Source organism: Phlebotomus argentipes, unplaced genomic scaffold, assembly GCF_947086385.1.
Source record: "Phlebotomus argentipes unplaced genomic scaffold, Phlebotomus argentipes genome assembly contig_15, whole genome shotgun sequence".
Classification (NCBI taxonomy): domain Eukaryota; kingdom Metazoa; phylum Arthropoda; class Insecta; order Diptera; family Psychodidae; genus Phlebotomus; species Phlebotomus argentipes.
Window position 1 is genome coordinate 16,576,828 of NW_026776181.1, and position 25,026 is coordinate 16,601,853.

At 42.3% G+C, this 25,026-nt stretch overlaps 1 protein-coding gene across 1 annotated transcript; it reads left to right on the top strand.

The window, feature by feature from the left end:
* The first annotated feature begins 8,214 nt into the window (after nt 1–8,214).
* LOC132262601 (monocarboxylate transporter 2-like) lies at nt 8,215–24,782 on the top strand. The gene is made up of 7 exons (XM_059761912.1): nt 8,215–10,055; nt 11,215–11,678; nt 12,306–12,507; nt 20,147–20,320; nt 22,557–22,731; nt 22,846–23,073; nt 23,419–24,782. Exons 2-7 carry the CDS (start codon nt 11,514–11,516, stop codon nt 24,536–24,538), a joined length of 2,064 nt encoding a protein of 687 aa, XP_059617895.1. The 5' UTR covers nt 8,215–10,055; nt 11,215–11,513; the 3' UTR covers nt 24,539–24,782.
* Nucleotides 24,783–25,026: the final 244 nt, after the last annotated feature.

Genomic DNA, 25,026 nt, shown 5'->3' on the forward strand with positions numbered 1-25,026 from the left:
TTGGGAAAAGAAAAACGATTTTATGTCAAATAGCGACATTGCTCTATTAATCACCGCAGAGCCTGTCGAGAAAATTCTTGCGACTCGCTCGCAACTGATCGCATGGAAAGAGCATGACAATCGTCTTTGTAAGTGAAAAGAAAAGCCAATCTCTCTATCTCGGCTCCGAGAATCAACTCACTCACAGAGCTTATTCATCCAAAGTTCAAATGAATACACACAATAAAAACTTCCTTGTCAGCCATCTTTCAGGCCTGATTCCACCCTTCCAAGCACACGCTTTCACCCTCTCACCCTTTTCCCCATTGGCTTTTTACTCATTGACCAATTGCACACCACAGAAATCTCAACCCTCGCCACGTCCCGAAAAGAAGAGATTTTCCCAGCAACTTCCGCGCGCCAGTGAGAGGTCTGAGAGGAAGGAGGAAATCGTGAATCTTATGCCCACTGAGCACATACATATACATAACCAGAGGGATCAAGAGGTTAGTCATATCGTGATATTAATGTCAAATCGCCCCGAGGAAGTCAATAAAAACTCTGGTGGGGAATTAAAAGTTTCCCAAGTCCTTAAAATAAGAAGAAGTTTAAAGCCATTAAGAAGCATCGAGTGATTTATGCGATATTCATGTGAAAGTCCCCTCATGAACATCCCCTTTTAGGGATGCTCTCTGGTATGGAAAAATATTAATTATGTTAGGGAAATGCTGTGTGGAGGAGAAGGAAAACCGTTCGGGTCAACATCCTAACGCCTGGGAAACACTCTGTTTTCCTTCCTGTATTTTTGGGGCATATTTCTCTCAAACAAAATATCACCATCGCTTTCCATCACTTTGATGGCATTCTTTCCCCGGGAAAAACTTCCATCCTTTAGCACACTCTGAGCCATATGATGAATCGCCTCGCAGCAGAGCGACAAGAAGCACAAGCAATATGTGAGCGACAAGTAAACAGATTGAAATTCACACTGAAGGCGAGAATTAGCCAAGAAAGACACAAAGATACATTTTGCAAAAATCATATGAATTATGATGGCAGACACGTTTGATTTTCATCGCCAAGCGATCTTCACAGCGCACAAGATATCTCAATAAATTGTCCCTCCTTCGTTGGGCGAGCAAGCGAGAAAAAAGACGGGAGAAAATCACACAAATAAGATGCGTGGCGCATTTTATGCTTACGAGGGTGGAAAATTTTACCGCGAGAAAAAGTCCTCAGAGCCAAGCAAAGCAGAAGCAAAAGGAGAGAAAGCGCAGAAAGAGTGGCTCTTGAGACCTTTACCTCTTATTTTGCAATACCATCAATTGGAAATCACAAAACAGAGATTTCGCAATAGTGTTTTCCAGCTTAACGACCACTTTCACTGTGGTGCGCTTCAGCCACAAAACTTCCCCAATATCAAATAAATTTCCATTACAATTCAACCCCCCAAACCACAATTTCATTACATATTTTTTCCCACCCTCACTTTTGGCTGCCATGCTAAGTAAATTATCTCATTTCAAATGAAAGCTCCATGCGATAAATTTGTAAATTATTATGACAATACCACTAAATTTGCCAAATACCAATTTTCCCCAATATTCATTGGGGGTGGACGGGGGGAAATATATGGGAAAATGAAGGAGTCTCAAACTACTTCACCATCTCGCAATGCCACTTAAGCCACCCACTATCGAGTGAATTGATTATAAATAAATAAAAATGAGACTCACCTGAATCACGCTGCGAATTTTCCTCTCCCACCAATCAATTATCTCACACTCCCCAGCGATGCTTTTCATGGAAATTTTTCATCGTACACACGCTCTCTTTCTCTCCTCGTGCGAGATTGAATTTAAATTTCAATATGCGGTAAATTTCATGTGATATCTCTGCCCAGAGAGAGAGAGATGCGAGGAGAGAAAGGAATCCCTATTAGATTATATATGCTGAATACATAAATATGCACAGAACTCATTGTGCATTCCTCATAGTTTATACATTTTTATCATAGTCAAACTCACCATATTTCTCCATTCAATTTCTCCATACCAAAGCCCGGAGAGAACGCGCGTCTGGCGCGCTGAAGAAGAACCTTTTTCGCTCAGCCACCATTGTTGGCGTGATACAAAAGTTCTCAAGCAGTGCCAAGAACGCATCTGAGCCATGGTTCTCGAGAGAGCTTTCGCACTGTGGCTTCTTTCTTACCACGCTACGACGCCGGCGAAGACGAGCATCACGACGACTCAATAGACGAAGACCTGCTCCTTGAGGATTTCAACAAATATAATCGACTTTGGCGCTCTTTGGCCTCGTGATGAATTCGAGACTCCGCTCAGCTTTAGTTCAAATCTTGATTTCACGCTATTCAGTCGATTTCACATCTTCTGCTCACATCTTCTGCCGGCATTCCGCAACTCCCTGTCGCCCTGTGCTGAAGTGTACAATGAAAGTGAGAGTGTTGGCAGTGGATTTTCCATACATTTTCCATTTAAAACACAATTGACTGCCAGCAGAATAAATTCTCCTGAGACGTGAGAGAGAAAGAGAGCAGATGTTCTAAGACACTTAATTGGAAGGAAGTCCAAGACAATGACTCTGTCAGTGTAGAAAACTCTCACTCTAATTGGCAATAGGTGAAGTCTGGAGAGAAAGAGGAACTCTTAATGAACTCATTGCGATGCATTTCGTCCATCGACAGTGAAGCGTTTACATTTTGCACACAGTGCACAGCTTAAAAAGGGGGTGGAAAGTGATGAAAATTAATGGAAAGTGACACCAATGAGGAAAACAACGACGTCAATTAGCATAATTGGTGAGAAAATTTTCTCTTTCTTGAGCCCCACAAACACACTCAAGTTGCACGCGATCTAAGAAATTGAAATCCATTTTCTTCCTTCGACAGTAAAAACTCAAAACTTTTCATGTCACCCCGAAATTTCTCATTCAAAACCTACCCAAGAAAAAGAAAAGAAATGAGAAAGTGTTCAAAGAAAATATGTGTGAATGCAATTTGTCTGATACGAAAAACACACCCTCAATTGAAAGTGTTACTCTCTTTACACTTTTCTGCCCTTTTTCAGCCAATAGACGAGAAAAGACGGAGAGCTTTGAGTGAAAATTTAAGCAAGACACACAAGAGATAGATAAAATATTTTCCATGTAAATCTGACTTGCAATATTTATTTTCGGCAACAACACAATTGCCCACGAAGAGAGTGAATATGTATAAAAGGCATGGAATTAATCGACAGTGACTGTGCAGAGTTTTCACAGAGGATTTTCACCTTTCTCACACCCTTTTCCATTCACACACCCACAGTCTTCCTTCCGCCACTGGTGGTCAGAATTAATCTCAATTAACACGCAAAATTGCCAAAAATACGCACAGCAGAGGAGAAAAAAAAAGTCCCAAAATCTCCGGGAGATCTTTTAACATTTCTCGCCTCAATGAAAAATCCCACCCGCGGCAGTTAAATATGAACAGAGAAGATAAGCACTAATGTACTGTCTTTTTGCAGGTTCATCACCGCAGAATGTGATTTAAGAGGAAGAGTGATGGAGTGTTTACGCAGTTTGGTGTAAATTAATAAAGAAAAAAAACATCCGCATGAATGAAAAGACACGAGATTAACTGATGCGCATTTTGGGGGAGAACGAAAGAAAATAATTCCTCACTGAAATATTGTTTAAAAGCACGAGTGATAATATTAAATCATGCCAATGATGCACTTTATCACTTTTATGGGAACACATTCAGTATTGTTTATCCACGCTTCGATATAATTTACAGTGGCAAATTTTCTCGCGCGTCCGCCCATGAAAAATGATCATTGAGAGAGAGAAGTAATAAATAGTGATATACAAAGTATTTTGCCAAAAACCACTGGTCGCAGGACTTGAAGAAAAGCAATGGAGGAGCGCGCTGAAAGGAGGAAAATTCCCTCATCTCTGATCCGGGCGCTGTCGTGGCCGCTCCTGCCGGCGTCCGCCGCCCCCAAAGGCTCCAGCACGGCGTGCAGTGACCAAGAGAAGCATCCCAATGGGATTAATATCAACAATAATCACACGAGAGGAATATCCGCGTCGCCGACATTCCAGCAATTAATAACGGCGCGGCGTCTGCTCTATCGTCATTACTATCCGGAGGGCGGATGGGGAATTGTCATAATAATCGTGGGAGTTCTCATTCAGACACTCACGCACGGCCTGCAGCTCGCCTTCGGGGTCTTCCTGGCGCCCACGAAGAAGAAGTTCCAGCAAACATGGATAAATGTCGGTGAGTCAATCACAAACCCCCACGAAATTGCGCCCAATCTGCCAATGAGACCATTAATCACAGCACTAAAAGTCAATTAGGCAACGAGAGAGTGCTTCATCGTGTCAAGCACGCCAATTGAAAAGTTTATGGAAAATCAATTAGAGAAACAGAGTGGAGAAAAATTCCCTCCGAAAACACCCACTAAGTTGCCCACAATAAATCCATTAAATGCAATTACACACTTTTTTCTCACACGCAAATTTCAACCCAAAGTTTTATGCACGAGAAAACAGCCACAAAGTTTACAACTTGAGTTGAAAAAAGAAACTCCAATTGTTGCATGCTGAGCAAGGAATGCTAAGTCAACGATAAAATCGAGAGAGCTTTTGCCACTTTGACAAATTTCATCTTTGAGAAATTACACAATATTTGTACAATAATTCAGTCATGCATTAATATTGAACAAGGGACAATTTGGTGCTCAAAGAACTTTCATTTATCCATAAATGATCTAATCAAGAGGCAACTTCGCATAAAACTTTATTTCCTCTCGCTTTCTTCCTAAAATCTCAACTCCAAACACGATTTCATCAATAGTCCAACTTTTTACGACATTCTAATTACACAGTAAAGTGTGGATAAGCGACAAAACTTGAGGCAGAGATTTTACCCTATTTAACAGCTTATACTTTGCATTGCAATTTGCTGTGTGTGTGAGAGAGTGAAGTTCAGGCTCAGAGGGACATTTTCAGAGGAGCCATAACAACTTTATGATGTGGTTTGTTGTCACCCCAAAAGAAAACTTTCCCACGTTTTTGGTGTTTCCTCTCTCTAAAATCACCAAAAATCGTCTACCTTCACTCCGTCATAAATGCCACACAACATGTTCCTTCTTGCGTCCTTTCGGAGCCCCGGAAAAGTGTCGGTGACTCTTGTTATCAGGATTTGACAATTTCTCTCTCACACTCTCTCGAGTGGCTTTTCCTGTGCCGGAAGACATTGCGTGGCGGCGTGATAAATTTACTCTAGAGTAATTTTCATCAATACACTGGGAAATCCATGGGAGGCAATAAAATTTATGCCCTGAAACCTTGTGTGCCTCATCATCATCCCCAGCGATGACGATGAATCTCGTGAAATATTCATTCGAACCGCAGATGCGTGAGAGAGGAAAAGAGAGAGAAAAATCCACCGTGAAGCCTCTGGGTGTAGAAAATAAATGAATGAATGTGTAGCTATGAGAGAACAAGTCAATAAATGTAAATTATCCCATTCACAGAGTCACACACAAGTGGATTAATATCGTTATATTGTCAGAGGGTATTGCTCTCTTTCGGCCCCCAAACGATAATCTATCCCTGCGAGTGGGCAAAAGTGAGAGAGAGAGAAAGCTCCAAAGAGTGGGTGGTTTTGCGAAAAGGGGGCAAAAGCTATTTTTAGTCTATAAATTTTAACACGAGTAGAACATACACACCAAACTTTCCCACTGCAAACTCCGTGCGAGATTGTAGTCCGCGTGTGAGGAGAGTTGGAAGCTTTAAAGCCATATCATTTTCACACAACTCACCCCCCAACCCCCGTGACAACACTTTAAATTGGCCCATAAAATCTCCTCTTACACTTTCTCAACTTAAGACTCTCTCTCTCTCCCGTCGACCCAGAACACAACACGTACTCTATTCATCTCAAGCTGGATTTCAAAATGTTAATTATTGCACATTTAAGCCCAGGGTGACTCGACGCAAGTGTCAGTCGCTCAGACGAAAAACTCTCCTCCACTTCTGAAGTATCGTGGAAAAAATTATGTAAATCTTACAACCCATCGAGGAGCTCTGCGAGTGCCTAGAGAGACGCAGAGCTTCTTCATTCTCATCATCGCATTATCTCCTCGCGGATTATCACATTCCGACAGAGTGCAAGAAAAATTAAAGTGTTTAGGGGAGAGCGGGGCGAGTGTGGATTGTCAAACAACAGGTAAAAACGTGATCTGAGAGAAATTATGAGGACTTTTCCAGTAAAACTCGTCATTTGCACGATCTTGCGTTCATGTTTTAAAATCTAGAGTATGTTTAAGACATGTGAATGACTTGGATTTCGTGGTAAGAGACACAAATTATGTTTACGCTATAAATCTATATGTTACAAGGGGGAGATAATATGCTCTAAATCTAGTAAAAGAAATTCGTAAACTGTTTTCTCATTATTTCCCAAGATTCCATGTGATATTTCTGTAAAAATCCACTAAAAACCGCTTTTTTGAGCGTCTCTTCCGACCATAACCTTAAAAATATCACTAAAGGATTTTAAAAGACTCCAATTGGAAGCTTCAAAATCCCTGATTCGGACGCAAAATCGTGGAAAAAGTGGTCTAAAAACACAATTTTCAAGTCCACAATACTCATTTTGAGGTTATGTTGGACTTCAACACAATTCAAAGTGTTTAGTAATGTTTTATCGCATGAAAATGCTATATTCTGCTAATGATTAGCAATCTTGTCGACTTTAGCATAAGAATTAAAGTGCTAAAATGCAAAATATTCCCTAAATCCGTCCATAATTCATCACGTAACTTAAAAATCGATTGTTTCTTGGTTCAATTCGAAAAGAAATCTAAGGAATCATGGATTTCTTTTGGACTTTTTAAACATTTCAACTTCTTAAGTACTTCTGCTGAGCTGTACACCACTTCTGACTGTATTATCTCCCCCTTGACGGAGATGTGATCATTTCGTCCAACACTGGAGGCGGAATTGGAGAGAAATTCATCTTCCCAAATCCATGGCAAAATAAAAAGCCAAGAAGTCATTTTAAATTGGCCATAATCAATTTTGCATCTTCTCCGCCCATAAACACATGTTTTATCCAGAAAAAAAGAAGAAACTGCATCAATTTTGCTGGCTATGCAAGGTGTATACGCAAAGTTAAAAGTGAATGTTGTCGCCCTACATTATGTATTCAAATGACCTTTCTTACCACAACTCCAACATATATGTAGCTCTCAGCTAATTTATTTTCCTCGCCTGGTCCCATCATCATCATCATCGACTCCACATCATCGCCACTCATTTCCCAATCAGCTCACACACAGTGCAGATCATCCGAAAGCCACCCAGAGAAGGATGCGCCATCATGGGAGATGGCAAGCAAAAGGAGATGGAAAAAATCTGCGTTCACGACGGTGAAATGGAGCAAAAGACAAGAAAGAAATTGAAATGAAAGACCAGGCAAAGTATCGCAAACAAATAAAAATACCATTAACACGGGATCGCATAAAAGTGATGCAGAAAAACAAGTTTTGTATAAATGTGTGCAAACATCATTTGCTCAGTTGGCTTGCTGATATGCGCGCCAAATGAGCGGAGACAACATTGCGAATTTTCCGCTCAAACCATCCCCAGAATTGAAGGGTGGTTCAGAGCCTCAATCTCGGCCCCTTTTTTCCGTCGCATCTCGCCGCACATAATCACACAATGGACTTCCATCGCCGCCGCACAATGCCAATTTAGTCAGAGTTTCGGATTTCTCAGCGCCGGGAGCTTTTTTCCTTTCGCTCTCTCTCTCTCTCTCTGTCTGTCTCTCTGCCACTGGCCGGAAGTCAGCAGTCGCGCACGCCGGGAAAAAAGCCCAAGAGAACAGAGTGAGAGAGCAGTGCGGCCGAGCCGCCAAATGCACATTGCAGGGCATTCGGGGATGTAAGAAGTGAAGCCGAGGAATGCCGCGGAGCGCATTGTGAGAGACACAGACACAGTCAATGCTGGCGCACTTCAATAACGCAAAAGTCAGTGCGCCACATTCAGGCAACATGATGTGCCACAATCTTTAGCTTGTTGACTCTCCCCAGTGGGGACAGTGTATCTCTCTCTCTCTCTTGCTCACCACGCTCGGGCCATATACACACGACATATATGAGCAGAGAATTGTACAATCCCAACAAGCTTATACTATTTGACTCGCCAATCCGTTCAGTTATTCAGCAGCAGCAGCAGCGCGCGAATCTCTTCTTGACCAGCTTCGCAGTCACCGCGCGCCAACAGTGTGACTCCGCGGAGTGCGCGGAGTGTCTCAGATCGCCGCCAGTGTTGTTCGCCCCAAATGTTACCCCCTCACACGTGTCTGTGCACCCTTATCACCAGCCACACACCGCCGCTCCTGACCATCCACCGCCCGCCTCGCCTTCCTGCCACACTTGCCGAAACATCCCGCCAGAGGCCAGCGAGTGCAATTAAATTTTACTATCATATTGTGTGTGCAGTTCGCCAAAGCTCTCTCGCGGGCACTCCAATATCGTGCTCTGCCCAACATATCGAAAGTGTTGCATTTTTTCCTCCCATCGGCAATCTCTTTTGCACCGCAAGTGTCTCACTCGCGCAACCTGGGCTCGTTTCACGGCTCAGAAGACAACAACAGCGGCGACAAAAAAACCGTCCACCGTGAAGTGACTTCGAAAAACCAACCAATTTGAACTACAACAACTTGTGCACGATTTTAATTATCTCTTTCCCACCTCACTCAACTCACCAACCGCCATGAGCCCAAAACACGCACACGATCTTTGGAGTAGCATTTTGAAATGCCCTGCCAATAAGAGTGCCAATATTTGTTGGAGAATCGCTTCCTCTAGAGAGAAAAAAAAGCGCCACTCTATCTAGAGTTTGGCGGTGCTCTAAGCTAGAGATGCAGGAAAATCCTCTCCTAATTGTGCTATCAAACTCCCATGAAGACCAAACACACATTCACTCCTGAGTCAAGGAAATTTCCAAGTCATAATCACAGGGAATGACTTTCTCGAATTTTATCTCTTTTGCAACACTATCAGGATATGTCACACCATTGTTCACATACAAGCTCTCTCTCTCGTCTCCGCCCTCAAACTACCCCGCAAACACTCTCGCAGCACCACAATCACACCAAAGTGACACTAACTCTTTAGTCTCCCACAATAAAAGTAGATACACTTCAATATTAAGTAGATTACTTCCATCGCACTCAATATCTGCAGCAAACGAGTGCTCTTCTCACCCCAAGGAAGATATTGCATGAGAGATTAGGATCGACGCTCTTCCCAAAACACTAAACTGCATTTCAAGTGGGTTTTCTTCACCATAAACACAGCACAGATCCATTGTGTGATCCACACATATGCTTTTTTGAGCACTTCGTGCGCGCGTAATTTCCATTTAAATTCTCCTCAGCGATTAACACAGTTTTTTGGTCTTTCACTCGCTGGGACTCAAATTACGTGCACTGTGCGCGAAGTGACGATGGAGGCCAATTTACCAGTCAATCACTTGTGATCGGGCGAACAATCAATTTCTTGGTGGAGAAGAAGAGTGAAGAGACGCTCAATTAGTGTCATATTTTCGTGACCTCTTATCGCTGAGAATCATCGCAATGTGCTTAAGTGTGGGGATTAAAATTGATTTCCTTGATTGAATTGACTTCGCACACGATTTCCAGTAGGGAGACTGACCCAGATGGCGCCACAAGCGATCTTCCGCATATCAAATCAATTCTCAAGATGGCAATTCTTGCGTGCGTGTTTTGTCACACCGCGCACACAGAGAGTGTCCCATTTAGCCATTTGGCTCTCGTGAAGAGTGGAAATTTATTGCAATGGCATTGATGACAGTTGAACAAGGAGAATATTTACCGATGGTGCAGCATTTGGCATTCCACGCTTTCCCAACACTGTCTTTCTCTCTCTCCACATCTCCCCCATTATATTTATGATCCCCCTTAAATACCTTTTCTCACATTATTGCCGTCATCATGCGACATCCCGTCCGCATAAGTTGTTGCTTCCTTTCCTGGGGTTTGCACACAAACGCCACATTTCTCTCTCTCTCTCTCTGCACCTCATGAAATCACGTGGCGCGCAATTCAACGATATCGCGAGGAGTGATTTTCTCCCCGCTGAAGATCGCTTTTCACCTCTTGTGTACACATGTTCATCTCCCGCGCCCTCCCACCCCACACACTGATGTCTCCAAAGTCAATTGACTTTTCAATTGAAGAACCCCCCACTGTTTTCACATCATTGCCAACAAATATCCATGCTCTTCGCCGTCTTTTCATCCTCACATCGCCCAGAGAGCCACCAACAGCACACAAATTCCGAGAGAAATAAATGTGTGACCATTAAATTCGCCACAGGAATCAATTCACCTTTCTATTTTGGCATCACACACTGCGCTAAATGGTTTCAATTGCGTCTGCTGAGCTGGCTGAGAGAGCGAAGAAGGAAAAAATCCGCCACATCTTAAGCCACCCAGATCAACTCTTCTCACCAGTGGGTTCCACATAATTGAGATAATTGTCGCCGGCACAAGAGAGTGAAATTGACTCGACCGCTGAAAATGGCAATTTTTGGACAAAATCCAACATAAATACACTCAATTTCGCGCCCAACAATCTCTTTTGTACACCATTCAACACCATCCAAAAGAGCTCCGGCATGGATTTCACAGTGAAGTGACATGATAATTTAGCCGGCAAAGAGTAAAACAACATCACACACTCCTCAGTGAAATAACATTTTCCCTCTTAATCGTTGGAGAGAATTGAGAAAAAATAACTTTGCCAAAGTTCATTGCTCATGTTTGAGCTTCGACACACACACACAGATAAATTATTTATCTTAAGGAAAACTTTTCACTTCTCACACTCCAATTTCCCCAATGATTGTCTCTCTATTCTTCTTATTTATTTAAAACTTCGCCACTGAACCGTGCATCCTTCCCATTCTCCAAATTAGACAAATAGTGCCATTCCCACAAACAGAGAGAGAGAGAGAGAGAGCTTTTAAGGATATTTCTCCCCATATCAGTATAAACTTTTCAATCTGTCGCCCTGTGACCTCAATCATTCACGCGCGAACTTGAGCATATCCAATTAAGGCGACACTTTTTTCACCACTATGAGATCTCACTGTCTTTCATCTCCCCCAAAATGGACATTACAAATGATCCCAGCGATGGTCAGAAAGTGTGCGCGGAGATAAAATTAATTGCATATGAGTAACAGTTGAATTTACCATACCCAAAAAGCCCCACAGAGTGTGTGTGATCTGTCGAAATAGCAAAAGAAGTCTGCAAATAAATGTGCTGCTATCGCGCTGAGAAGAGACAATTAATATGGATTTACATGAATTTATCACAACGAATGTCTCGCGTGTGTGCCAATGAATAGCTATAGAGGAGAAAATGTATTGGGAATTGAGTGTAATATCCGGTGGTTAAGTGAAATCTCTGATTAATCCGCGCGGGGTGAGATGAGTGTGCTGGCAACAAGTCGCAGATCTCTCAGGAGATCGCAATCACTGCCTCACATTGCATCTCAGTCATCACGCAATGACTCGGGATTGGGCTTCAGTGGATCATGCAGCGATCTCGATCACGTTCATCACCACCATCATCATCACAGCCAAGAACCAAAGGTGAATCGATAGAGAAGCAGCCGTTGCCCATACAAAAAGAAGGGGTTGGCAAGCAGAACTTCCGCAATCTTTGCAAGGAAAGAGCGCATATTTCTGCTCAGGAGAAATTGAGGGGTGAATAACTGTCACGATCAGAGTTTATGCGGGAAATTTGACACAGAAATTTCATTTTATTTCCATTTAGAGTATTTGAAAGGACTGAAGATGCTTTAGCAATTCGAGTATCAAACAATAAAATCAATCTTTCTGCATTTTCACAGCTCAAAAAGCCAGAAAACTTAACTCAATACAAGAAATACTCACATTTAGAGGGTTTTGATGGAGAATTTTACCATTTATAGCATGTTTTATCAAATTTTGGCTGCTTTAAAGACTATTTCATTGGGATTTTGACAATGTCTTAAAATATTTTCCTCATTATTTGTCAAATCGTGAGGAATCTGATCATCGATCGCCAATTTAAACACTGTGAAAGACACTTATTCACCCCCTTGGGAGAAATAATCCTTCCGCATTAATTGTTATTGCTCTCCAACTTGCCAAAGGGGGATTTTCTCTTTTGCCACACCCTCTTGATCTATGGCAACGGAGGAAACGTGAGATCTACAGCGAAATCCATCCTCTCAGATAGCTTATGGTGCTCGCCTCGTGACAGACCTGAGGCAATTAATGACTCTCCGGCAGCATTACTACCCCGAAGGTGGCTGGGGTTGGCTCTTGACCAGCATCGGGCTCACCATGCAGTGCATCTCGCACGGCTTGCACACCTCCGCCGGCGTCCTCATGGTGGAAATGATGCGAACCTTCAGCCAAAACATCTTAAACACAGGTACAGAGAGCCAGAGAGTGAAATCTATATGATAAGTCCGAAATTCATCTCACGTGCCAGCGCAACTTCCTCAATAAATTGCCTCACGTTCAATTTTTTGACTCCATCTCGAGGCCATAGGCAAATCGCACGACGCGACAAAAAATTATTACTTGGCGCGCAACTCATTATAATAAACATTTTTGTTGCCATTTCATCGCGCGGCAGACAAAAGTGTGATTAAAGACACACAAAGTGGAAAAAAGGACACCCAAATAGAGAGACTCCTTAACGAGATTTTTGTCTCGATGGCATATCGAGGGAGTGGAGAGAAAAAAGGCAACACAAGAAATGTGATGGTGATTGTGGAAAAATTGCAATTACATTTTATATGGACAAATTAAATTTTATCGATTTGCTCACAAAATATTTCTTCTCTTTGGCCATATATATACAAAAGTGCGCGCACATCCAAATGACAACTTTACTAACTTATTTCCAGTGAGCAAGTCAATAAGAGGGACTTTTATACCACACTTAAACTAACAAATTGAAAACATGACAAAGTTGAAAGATTTCATTGGCAAATAAAATCACACTTTTTATTGCATTCGTCTGTCTTTTCACACTCATAACATATTCCGTCACTTCTTATTTTCTCCCTTTCTCTCGCCATCCGGCAAACATTCCACATATATGCATATGTATATGTCTATGGCCGAAAGATTTGCCGATAAGAGGGATAAATAAATTTATGGATTAATAGTAGGCAAAAATATCATATTGATATCATTCAATGGGGCTGTATTTCATCCACAACTTCCTCCATCTTCCGTGGCAAACAGAAGCAATCTTCCGCCTTCAGCCTCAGGACAAGATTGCGGACAGACGATTTCACACAGTCGTGGAGGAAATTGAAAAAGGAAAAATATAATCAGGAATAGAAAACAAGGAGCTTGAGAGCGAGAAACACATGTAAAAGCAGCATCTGGCGGAACTTTTGTCTATCTTCAGAGCCCATGAACTGAAGAGAAGGAGCAACAAAAAATGCCAAACTTTGGACATTTTGCAAGTTTTCTGATATCTCCCTTGAGGGAGTGGAAAAAAATAGCGGAAGAAATTGTGTTTATACACACAGAAAACACATCCTCAAGCTGATAACTTCTTTTCCTTCCCCACCATCTTCTCTCCTTGTGTGACACTTTTCCTCAGCAAGCGACACACACACTCGCTCACGCGATGGCCCTTGAACCCGTGCAATTGTTCTCCGCAGTCTCTCTTATCTTGAAGACAACATCACACAGTGTTATATAAATTAATCATCCAGCTTACAATTAACCTCACATCGCACCCTTTCTCACCCATCTTCCTTGCCGCATTGTCAGTGGAAGTGAATTTGATAAATTGATGCAACACTTTGTCAATAGTTGTATTCTTAAGACATTCCGTGGCAATGCAGATCCACAGAGGAGAAGAACAAAAAAGGACACGCCACGGGAGTCGAGAGGAGATGAAAGATGAACCACATTTACTCCCGCATGTCAATTTCAACTCAACATTCTCCCCCGCATGAGAATCCAAATGGGACAAGTCATTTTCAATGCCACTGAGTCCTTTGAACTGGCCATCAGAGATGGAAGTTCTCCAGATGCGAGAGCAGAGAATCCAAGGAGTCGAGAATTCTGTGCAAGATTTAGAGAAAAAGAGTGGAAAATGAAGGAGAAAAATATATTTTAGGTGTCAAATTGTCTCTTTAAGAGTTTTTTAAGCTCTTTAATATCAAAAAACTGATATTTTGTGGGTAGAAATAGAAATTTGAGGTTAAGTTTAAGAGAAATATTGAACGATTAAAGGACATTTAATGGTTCTTCTCGACTCTCGACTACAAATATCTGTCAGCATTATTAAAGATTCTCTTATGTGCATAAATTTTGAGATTTTCCAGTCTCAGACTCGTTTTTATCGTAAAACCTTGCGCAAAATCGTAAATATCCGATCAAAGATCAAGTTTTAGAGTAATTTTGTCTATTTGTTGGTTTTTACAAGCTTCTTAGTAGAAAAATTCGCTTTTTGCTCCTTAAAAATCGTGCATAATTATTTTATTAATAATAATAAATTTATTCTTCTCCTCCGCTATTGCGGCTGCCGCCAACTTCACAGCCGACCTCCCCGAGAAAACGGTAGAAAACTCGGAAAAATATATTTTGAAGAGATAGCAAGAAAAAAATTGTTCTATTGAATGAACCGAAGATTCAAAGAAGAAGGAAACGTCACACTGCATCCCCAATATTACCAACCCCTTGAGATGATGTGTCATGGCGAAAAGCCAGTGTAGAACAGCAATTCAACTCTGTTGAGTAGAGATAATACGAAGAGATATCAAGAGGGAAAATCACCGGCACTTTGGCAAACTTGTGCAAATGATGGAATGATGAATGGATGTCATGTGACGCAGAGGGATCCAACTCTCCATCAAGCAGGAGCAAAAAGGGGCCAACATATTTCACATTCTTGACAGATGTGACACCACACTAATATGCATTTCTTGCCACTTTGAAGATGAAGGAAGTGTCCTCTTCCGCCCCCCAATTTCTTTTCTTCCTCGTGCGGCCACAAGATGAACCTTTCCACCCACCATCATCAATTCCCCCTTGGCGATGTAGTGGAGGAAGAAGTTTATAACTTGATTTTTGAAGCATTTCACACCACATTCGCCCCTCTCTCTCTGCCCGCGTAATAAATTCCCGCTGTGAAGTATCCCAACAGCCAGAAGATTTTCTCCTCCAAATTGATTTATCATCCAGCACACATTTTGCTATTATTAAACGGAGGAGTGAGAGAGAGAGAGAGAGAGCGCCATCGAATATCAACCCACAATCTCTGAACTATGCAAATAAATCACACTCAACTTGTGCATAGCATCTTTCTTCCCACCTGTAGATTCACCAGGAGCATCTCTCACGCTGATTATCTCCGGCAAATGTGTTCGAATTTCCACTCACAGTGTGATACCTCCCAGAAATCGATGAAATCTGATCTGCGAATTTGCAAAAAAAAGCCAAAAACCACCAAACCTAATGGAATTAAGTTGACTGGGAGAGTGCGGAGACGGAAAAAATATGACTGTATTACATGAAATTAATTGCCATTTGCCTCGGGCGTCACATTGATTAATGGGGATGAGGAGAGGCCCTGCTTATTCTTTCTCCTCCTCTTTCTCCCTCTCTCTCTCTCTCTTCTGAGAAATCTACAACATTTACCCAGAAAGTCGCGACTGTATAATTTTACACTTTGAAGGAAATTCCTCAATTAAAAACAGGAAAGAACCCAGAAATTTTTTCCTTTCACCCGCACCATTAGAAAAATAAATCGAACTCCATCAGCGCAATAAATCTCATCCTCACTTGCAGATCATCTTCCAAGTTCATTCCCCAACTTCAACCCTTCGCGCAAAAAAAAGGGATTCATTGAAATTCTTCCAAGATTTCAATGTAAACTGAAAGAATTTTGCACCACAAAACTTTTTCAATTGACGCAGAGAATTTTTATTAGAGACACTTTTCATCAGCGTGACAGTATTTTTCACTCTCCTCCGTAACTTCTCTTCAATTCCACATCGCGCTTTTTGACTTACAACCACGCAGAAGATAATTCTCAATTGCTAATCTCCAGTTAGATTATCTCTCGCCTCAAGAGCGCCTCGAGCGTGCGCGCCTTTGATCTCTTCCACACCACATCATCTCAGAGTTTCGCATTTCTCCTCGAGTGTCTCTCAAGCCATGGATTGCAGAATGCAATAAAATTAATTGCAATTTCAATACGTGAGCATCTCATCACATTTTCTGATTTATGTGCGGTTAATTTCAGCCTCTAAAATGGTCAAATGGCATTTTTCTCTCACTCTAGTCAAGTCGCTCTAGGCAAATAAACGCGATATTGCGCGCTATAAAACCACTTGAAGCAGCATCCAATGCAAAATCTTGTTGCCCATTTTAATGGCAACGGCAAAAGGAAGTCTCCGCGAGTGGTGAAAATTGCGTCCAGATATTTATCAAATAAGTGTCAATTCAGCACTTCTTCACGCGCAACTTCTCAATGAATAATTCTTCCTTTTACGACTTTTTCCCCTCCACATTGTGCATGATTTCTCATTTTCCGCGACTTTTTATTGTTCTCCCTGTTCGTCCTACATTTTACATTCTTCTCGCAATATTTTTTCTCCTTCATTTTTATGGTTCTTTCTACGCTGTGTGAAAATTTTCCAAACCATTTTGATCGAATAAATCCTCGTTGAAACTTTCAATATTAATTTATCGTCAATTTATTGCTCTATTTTGCCAATGCGAGATGGAAGAGAGAACGCGAAGAGTTGAAAAATTATTGCCAAAATTGTTAAAAGTAGAGAAAATTTCTCACACAAACATCATCACTTTTCACCTCTAATCAGTGCTCAATAAAATTTTAAACACTTTCTGTTTCTCTCCGCGCGTAAAAACTCGCCTCCAACCCTCCGCTTGAGATTATATAAATTAATGGGCACATCTGATATGCGAAGCTTCTGTAACTCTTGTGGAAAAATTCACCAGCTGAAGAAGAAAAAAAATCCCTGGGCATGAAGATAAAATTTTACGATGCATCGCAGACGGAATGAGAGCGTGAACTAACCAGAGAGATTTCAACTTCACTTTTATGACTATCGAGTCGGCAATAATAATCGTCCGCCATATGAAGGGGTGGTAAATACACACCCAGCGCAAGAATGCGAGAATCGCCGTGTTTTTGATCGAATCTTATTAAATACAGCGCGCATTTCGACGGCCGAATCGAAAACTATGAAAAGCCTTTTATTTGTTTTTCCCGTACAGAAATTTTGAGATTTTTATCTTATAAAGAAATAGGAAAAGATCTTATTTATCTAAGAAGCACAAATGAAAAAAATTTTATGTTTTCTGAATGAAAAATCGAATTTTCATTGTTTGCGCCAAGAAAAATGTCTCAAAATTTACAATCAAACGCATAAAAAGTCTTTTTAGAATCATCCTAAAATGTTTTTTAGACTTTGAATGAATATTTCTCATATCTTTTAAATTTTTTCACTTGAAAACATTAAGAAAAAGTTCAAGTGAAGTATGAAAAGTTGATTTTTTAGAACTAATTTCGATAAAATTGACTTTGGACAGTAATATTTTAAGATTTTCCATCAATTTTGCTTTATTTTAGTCAAAAATTCCAATAAATACCAAAAAAATCAACTAAAATATTCACAAAATAATAAATACAGCGCAATATTTGCACTTTAACGAACGATTTGAAGGCGTTTTGAGTTTTTTGAAGTAAATTTGGCAAATTTCGCAGCTTTATTAATGCTAAATTTTTAATTCGCTCTGCTGAAAAATTACATTTTTGAGTTTTGATACTTTTCGAGGCACCCGTCGATTTGTGTACACTTTTCTCCACACACTTTGCGTCATCATAAGCCAGTGAAATTTATGCTGAACGCGCTCATTCACGAACTTGTCCAACTGCGCTTAATGCGGTATTTAAGAAGTGGTCAAGCATCGACCGAAACTATTGAATTCCAATTGAATTGCAGCAAAACTTGCAGAACGTGAGCATCTTTTGATTTCCCATGGGTGGGAAAATTTCTTCCTCATGCACCACAATATTGTGTGTACGGTCAAAGTTTTCAATTTCAACTTTATAATTGCTCTAGAGAAGTCGACACGAGTGAGAAATTCCATCACGCAATTAACATCATTTTTCCACCAACAACTTTCAACAACTGGATTTTTACTCGCTACACGACAAAATTCCCCCTCTGCAATATTGTGAAAATGAAAATTTTCCCCCCTGGTTGTGGAAGACAAGAGCGCACACAGAGAAGAATGGAAAAAGAGGCCATTCAATAAACCACCTTTTGATCCACCCCTGAAAAAGCACACAAATGAAAACACTCAAAATCCCCAAAAGCATCTGCCATAAAGTCAGAAAATATCACAATCAAATAGACACGCGCACAAGAGAAAAACGGAAGGAAAAGCAGCAAAAATAGAGTGTAATAAAATTTCAAAATTATCTCCATTGCGCGCAAGAGAGAGAGAGAAAAACCTTTATTACACTTATTAATAAAACATTTTTCAACCCCATATTGTTCGAGGAATCAGACAAGCCAGAAAATTTTCACGCAACATTTAATTTGAGTTGCGACCAGCGATGAAAATTCCACCCAAAAACGTTAATTGCCATTAAATTATGAAAATTTATCCTTCGAAAATGTCGCACGGAAAATTCATTGAATCCCACATAGTCATAATGGCAGCAATGTTTCATCAGATTTGTGGCTTTGACTCTCGTGTGCACTTTTCCACCCACTTTCCCCCCCTCCCACCGCCCAGATTCTGCCGAGACATTTATACAAAAGTATCCGTGGAAATGGCCTCAAGGGCGGACAAGAGAAAGAACATAAACGCTGCGGGAAAAATGGATCAAATGCTGCATATATTGACTTTTGGGAGACAAATCAAACAATAAAAATCTTTATAGCCAACAAATGTTTCTCCATTCGTCATCCTTTGTGTATCCAGAGTTGAGTGAAACCACTGAAAAATTAATATATAATTTCACTATAAAACCAAAAACTTTACCGAATGTTTAAAGCTCCCGAAAGATAATCTAGAATTGATATTTGTGCAGATTGCAAATCCAAGAAAATGATAAAGATGTCTAGAAAATCACACTCGCTCAGCTCTGTTATCTATTCTGAAGTTTTCTTGAGCACTTGGCACACAAATTTCAGAGCAAGAGTCATCGATTGGAACGAAGAGCGCCTCATCCAGGATGGCACGGGCGACAATAAACAAGCCAAGACTGGGAGAATGAATTCTCGGGTCTCCTAGAGTCAGGAAATTCCTTGTTGATATTTGCCCCAACACTCGACCGCTTGTCCATGAATATTCCCGGCTTTTTGCACACGAGAAGTGTTAACCAAGGGGGAGATAATATATCTCAAATCTGGAATTTGAAGCCTGTTTCCACATTAATAATTTAATTAATCCAAATGTGATAAATCATATGAATCTCTTAAGTTTCCATCCTACATTTCTGCAAGAATCCATTATAAACGCTTTTTTGGTCATCTTTTCTAACCATAACCTCAAAAATATCACTAAGAGATCTTTAAAGACACCTTTTGAAAACTTTCCAAATCACAAAATCGTTCTTTTGATTTGCAAATGAACTCAAAAGTACTGATTCAGAGTCAAAATCGTGCAGAAAGTATTCTAAACACCTATTTTCCACGTGCAAATGACTATTTTTGAGGTTATGTGCGATCTCAACACACACTTTGCAATGTTTCTTGGTATCAATGGTGCAGGAAAGGAATGTTTATTGCCAATGACTAGCGATCTCTCGGACTTGAGCATAAGAATTTATGTGCTAGAATGCGAATTATTCACTAAATCTATCCTTGATTCGTTACATAACCTACAAAAAATATTATTGTGATTTTTTCTTCGTAAAAATCAAAGGAAATCCAAAGAATCTGGATAATTTGTGAGTAAAAGAAGCACTCAAGAAAGAAATTATGCCAATTTTTTAACACTTCCACTTCTTAAGCACTCCTGACTGTATTATCTCCGCCTTGACTCTGTCTTTGCAGGATGGCTGGGAGCTCTCTCGACCGCCGTCGCCCTGGGCATCTCGCCGATCACGGTGGCTCTCTGCAAGCGCAAATCGACACGCCTCACCGCCGTCATTGGTGGTCTAGTCACAGCTCTTGGATGCCTCTTCACATCTTTCGCCTCGCAATTTCACCAATTGTTCTTCAGTTATGGTAATCATAAGTAATACGCATCTCTTCTCCTCCACCAGTCTTGGCCCTCTAATGAGGCCTTCATTGGAAATTATGAGCTCGTAACGCAGTTTCCCGCGGCCAAATTGTGCCGTCATTAATGAGTTGCGGAAAAAGGGTTAAGGAGAAAATGACCAGATCCACACGAGGAAGTTAAGCAGCGCGTTGCTCAAAGTAACTGAATTACACCCAGACAAGCAGTGTTAAGAGCCCAATGAGAAAATCATCATCATCATTAAAATTCCCCCCGTCTTTTAAATCCGGACAAATTGAACTGAAAGCTCCACGAGGAGTAAAAAAAAGAGCTCCACAAAATCAACTAAGCGCGAGCAATTTGAAATCAAAACCTCGAGCGATTTGCATAGAGACAAGTGTAGACTTTTTTCTCTCGCCTATCCAAGACAAAATGCCTTCTTTTTTTCCTGCCATGCAAAACGTGCCACTCTCGTTTACTTCTCACTCAACATTTCTTTTTGCTGGCCTTCAGTGTCTTTTTTCTTTCTTTGAAAAATCCCCAAAGCAACGGCTTTTGATATTGGAGACAATCTTCATTGTCTCTGGCATTGATTTTTCTCATGCATGAGTTCTTCAAAACATTGAGCCAAGAAGAATGCAACTCTGACGGTGATGAGATAAATGAATTGATTTTCAATTATTTGACCACCAACAACGAGCTTCTTCAGCACCGCAAAAGGCGAGAGAGAAGACACGAAAGGAAACTGGGAAGAATGATGAAAGATTGCAAGCAGTGCTGAGAAAAGGCGAAAGCAAATATCTTCAAGATGAAATGGAGTTTGATATCAAAATACAAAGTAGATCAACAGCCACAGGGCAAAATCACACACAAAACACACACATTCGCCACAGTTCTCCTCACTGGTAAACATCACGAGAGTTTAATGAAAAGTTCTTCATCATTTTCCATCACTCTGTGACATGGCGGAACATCGTGTGAAGCTTCTTTGATTTGTGCTCAAGGAGTTGCCGAGCGATTGAAGAACTTCCCAAGCGACTCTCGATGCTGCTGAAGTTCCTCACAATTCCAGCAGAGCAAATATAGTATGAGAGTTGCGTGAGAAGAGGCAAAAGATTTACTTTACACCCATTATGTCATGACAAGTGAGCGCCTCATCAATGAAATCTCTCCACACTTTTGACTCAATATATGGTCAAAGCCGGAGTTGTGGAGTCAAGGAGTGGAAATTGCGCGCTGTGTAATCACACATGCTCACACTCAGCATATATATATCGGCCAGATTACAGTCCAATGGCAGGAAAGAGATCAACGGGTAGAGGGAGAACATGAAAGATTGCCGCTCGGAAGAAAAGTGACAAGCAAATGAATTAATCAATCATCGAGACTCAGATGAAAGTGACATGACAGCCATTCATGCTCACACTTCTCAACTCTCGCGCGCGCCCAAATTGAAAGAAATGCACGCAGTGCGAGAAAAAAGGCAGGAAAATTGATTCCTAGCCCATCGCAACTACCGAAACACGCCAAAAGTTTGCCAAAGAGAGCAAAAAAAGCACTCTCAAATTGGCCCCGAAGCATTCCAGCGGCGGCGGCAGGAGGAAAAAAGCGATCAGGTGGATCCCGTGGAGTGAAAAACTGATAAGCAACTTTGGTCCATTTATCATCTTTTCCTCCTTCGCCACCTCGAGCCACGACAGCAGTGCGTGTGACAGCGAAAAAGCCCTCCGGAGGAGAGCGCAAAGTTGACCACAAGCACAATGCCTCTGAGATGTGGAAAAAGTCACACACACCTTCCAAAAGAACCATTCATCTTCTCAGCTCGTTACATTTTCCTCACCCAGAGAAATTAATGACAAATTTGCGACAAAGAAAATTCACTTTTCATCCTTCTCCCTTTTGAGAAAAGCCATCAAAAACCCTGAGAAATTCATATCTCACAGGGCTACAATTGGCTTAAGCTTGAGGTAGGATCTCGAGAGACACGGAGAATAAGCTTGATAAATAGAGTCCACCGACACCGAAGGTTGGATTACATCCGAGGGGTGAATAAGTTCGTCAACCTGATGACTTTTTAGGTCAAAAATAGGATTTCAAGATCATTTTTAGGGTATTTTGACCAAATAAAGCTCAAATTCGATGTTAATATCAGAAATTTCACGAAAATGTCACCCCTATTCCTCACCAGAGGCCGTTGAAGCATGTAAGCTGGCACTAACGTCTGTTTTCCACCCCATTTTGCAGCTACGGTTGTCGGAATTGGCGTGGGAATGACCAGAGACTGCTCAACACTCATGGTGGCGCAATATTTCAAGCGACGCCGGGAGTTCGTGGAGATTTTCATCGTGGCCGGAAGTGGTCTGGGCATAACAGTCATGTCAGCCTTCATAAAGTCCTCCATAGATTCAATTGGATGGAGGTAATGTGGGTTGGGGAGAATTATAGTGTGCGCAGAAGAGTCCTTTTTCTTGCAATTAATTGCCGAACTCATTAAGTTTTATTCTATTCACCCCCTCGCAATCTGTCTCAACAGACTGGGGCTGCAGGCAGTGACTGGCGTGGTGTTTCTCACATTCATCCTGGGCACATTCTACAGATCCGCGTCCCTCTATCACCCCCAGAGACGCGCCATACTGCATCTGAAGAATCAGCGGCGCAAGATTAAGGACAAGAACAAGCAAGACGATTCGCCGCCATTCTTCGACTTCCGCACCCTTCGCAGCAAAACCGTGAGAATCCTCCTCATCTCCACTGCCATCAGGTGAGCCCAGTGCAATTAATTGCCGCGCGCGGGTGCCGAAATGAGCAATTTCCTCCACAGTGGCAATTACAAGTCGAGAAACCGCACACACTTGGCAGACGGAAGAGTGAATTGAGAGTGGAGGAAATGTGCAAGTCACTTTGGTAGCCACCTTCATAAATTCATAATTCAGCAGCGAGATGATTTATGCTGATTCTTTTTTGCCACCGAGACGAACTAATCAGTGGCTCATGAATTAACCATTCAAGCGCGCGTTTCGTCATGTAATCGCGAGGCGAAAAAAAGCGCCAAACAAGAGTCAATTTAAAAGAAATCACAGTTGAGATTCTCTCTCTCTCTCCGCAGTGGCTTCGGCATCAACACCCCAATTTACTACCTAGCGCACCAAATGGAGCAGGACGGCATCGGGGATCGCATTGTGGTGCTGCAGGCGTATCTCGGGCTCGCCTTCATGCTCGGCTGCGGCGCCTTCGGCATGCTGGTGGTCCGGAACAGCGTGGAGTGTCGCATCGCGCGCCAGTATCTCTGCCAGACGAGCATCTTCATGTGCGGCATCAGCATTCTCGCCTTCACGGCCGTGCACGGCAACTATCACGGCTACGTGATGTTCGTGTGGATCTACGGCATCTTCTGCGGCGGCTATCACTACTCCCTCAAGATGTACACGTACGAGAGAGTGCGCGCCCGGAACTTCGCGCGCACCTGGGGCTTCGTGCAGTTCTCCCAGGCGGCGCCCATCGCCCTCGGCGTGCCGCTCACGGGATACATCAGCGAGAGGGCCGGCGCCAAGGAGGGCTACTACTTCAGCTCCCTGTGCGCCCTCCTGGGCTGCCTGGTGCTCTTCTTCGTGGACCTCCATCGCAGGAATCTCTCGCGCCACAAGCACACGCGAGCCAACGGAACGCGCCATCTCTGCACATCCGACTCCTGTCCGCAGCGGCGGAAGCTGTCCTTCTCCCAGGAGCCCGACCACGAGCCTGGAGTCCTCGTGACCGGAGCCACACTGATGATTGGCTCAGAACTCCTCATTCCTCAGCTCACGGACAAATTCCTCGAGCCGGCGGCTGAGAAACCCGAGCTCACGTGCATCTCCGAGGAGGGAATCGCCGACATGGACCTCCCGGACAATCTCCTGGACGACCTCGACTACGTGGGCGACTGCATCACGTCGTGCAACAAGGTGGAGAACTTCCTGATGCTCAGTGAATTCGAGAACAACCTCAACGCCGAGATTCCCACGCTGCTGGAGAGGAAGCGCCGCCGCGTGTCGATTTCCATGAGCAAGAACGCCAAGATCGCCGAGGCCGACGAGGAGACCACGTCCAACGGCGGCGAGAAGAGGATTCCGTGCGGAAAGAACTGCAAGCTGGACTGCCCAGAGCTGCCGTCGAACAGCCATCGGCACCACAAACTCTGGCATCCGCCCGCGAACGCGATAACTGTGATTGATGAGGCTTCCGTCTGAGCCCCAGGACACACTGCCCCCTCAAAGCATCTCAATGTACCTGACCAATTTCAATTTTGCACCGCCGGAAGCTCGGCCGGAAGCGCCGCGAGGACAGAACGCATCCCCAGAGAGAGATGGTGGGAAGAGATACAATAAATGTATAGATCTGTGTATAATAAGACTGTAGCCGCAAATGCAGGAATATTTATCGAATTTGTGTAGTGAATATTTCAAATATAGAGCACAGAGTGGATGGAATAAATAGGAATTTAGCCATAGAGAAAAGCGCAATTATTTTTATGGAGGGAAACCACAGCGACGCCTCTGGTGGCTGGGCACCGTACTATACAGTCTCAGTTTTCTACTCTTTTCCGCACAATTTGACAATGCTAAGTCATATTTGGTACAAAACTTCTACTTACCGAGCCTTCACGAACATATTTCACGTATTTTCACTGCAAAACATCACGTACTTCACTCGAATTGAGAGGCGAAAAGCCGCCAGT

What these genes read in the sequence shown, in the direction of transcription:
- LOC132262601 (XM_059761912.1), top strand. Translation starts at nt 11,514, where the DNA reads ATGAGTGTGCTGGCAACAAGTCGCAGATCTCTCAGGAGATCGCAATCA. An exon ending in ATAGATTCAATTGGATGGAG is followed by an intron (nt 22,732 to 22,845) that starts GTAATGTGGGTT and finishes CTGTCTCAACAG; the next exon opens with ACTGGGGCTGCAGGCAGTGA. An exon ending in CTCATCTCCACTGCCATCAG is followed by an intron (nt 23,074 to 23,418) that starts GTGAGCCCAGTG and finishes CTCTCTCCGCAG; the next exon opens with TGGCTTCGGCATCAACACCC.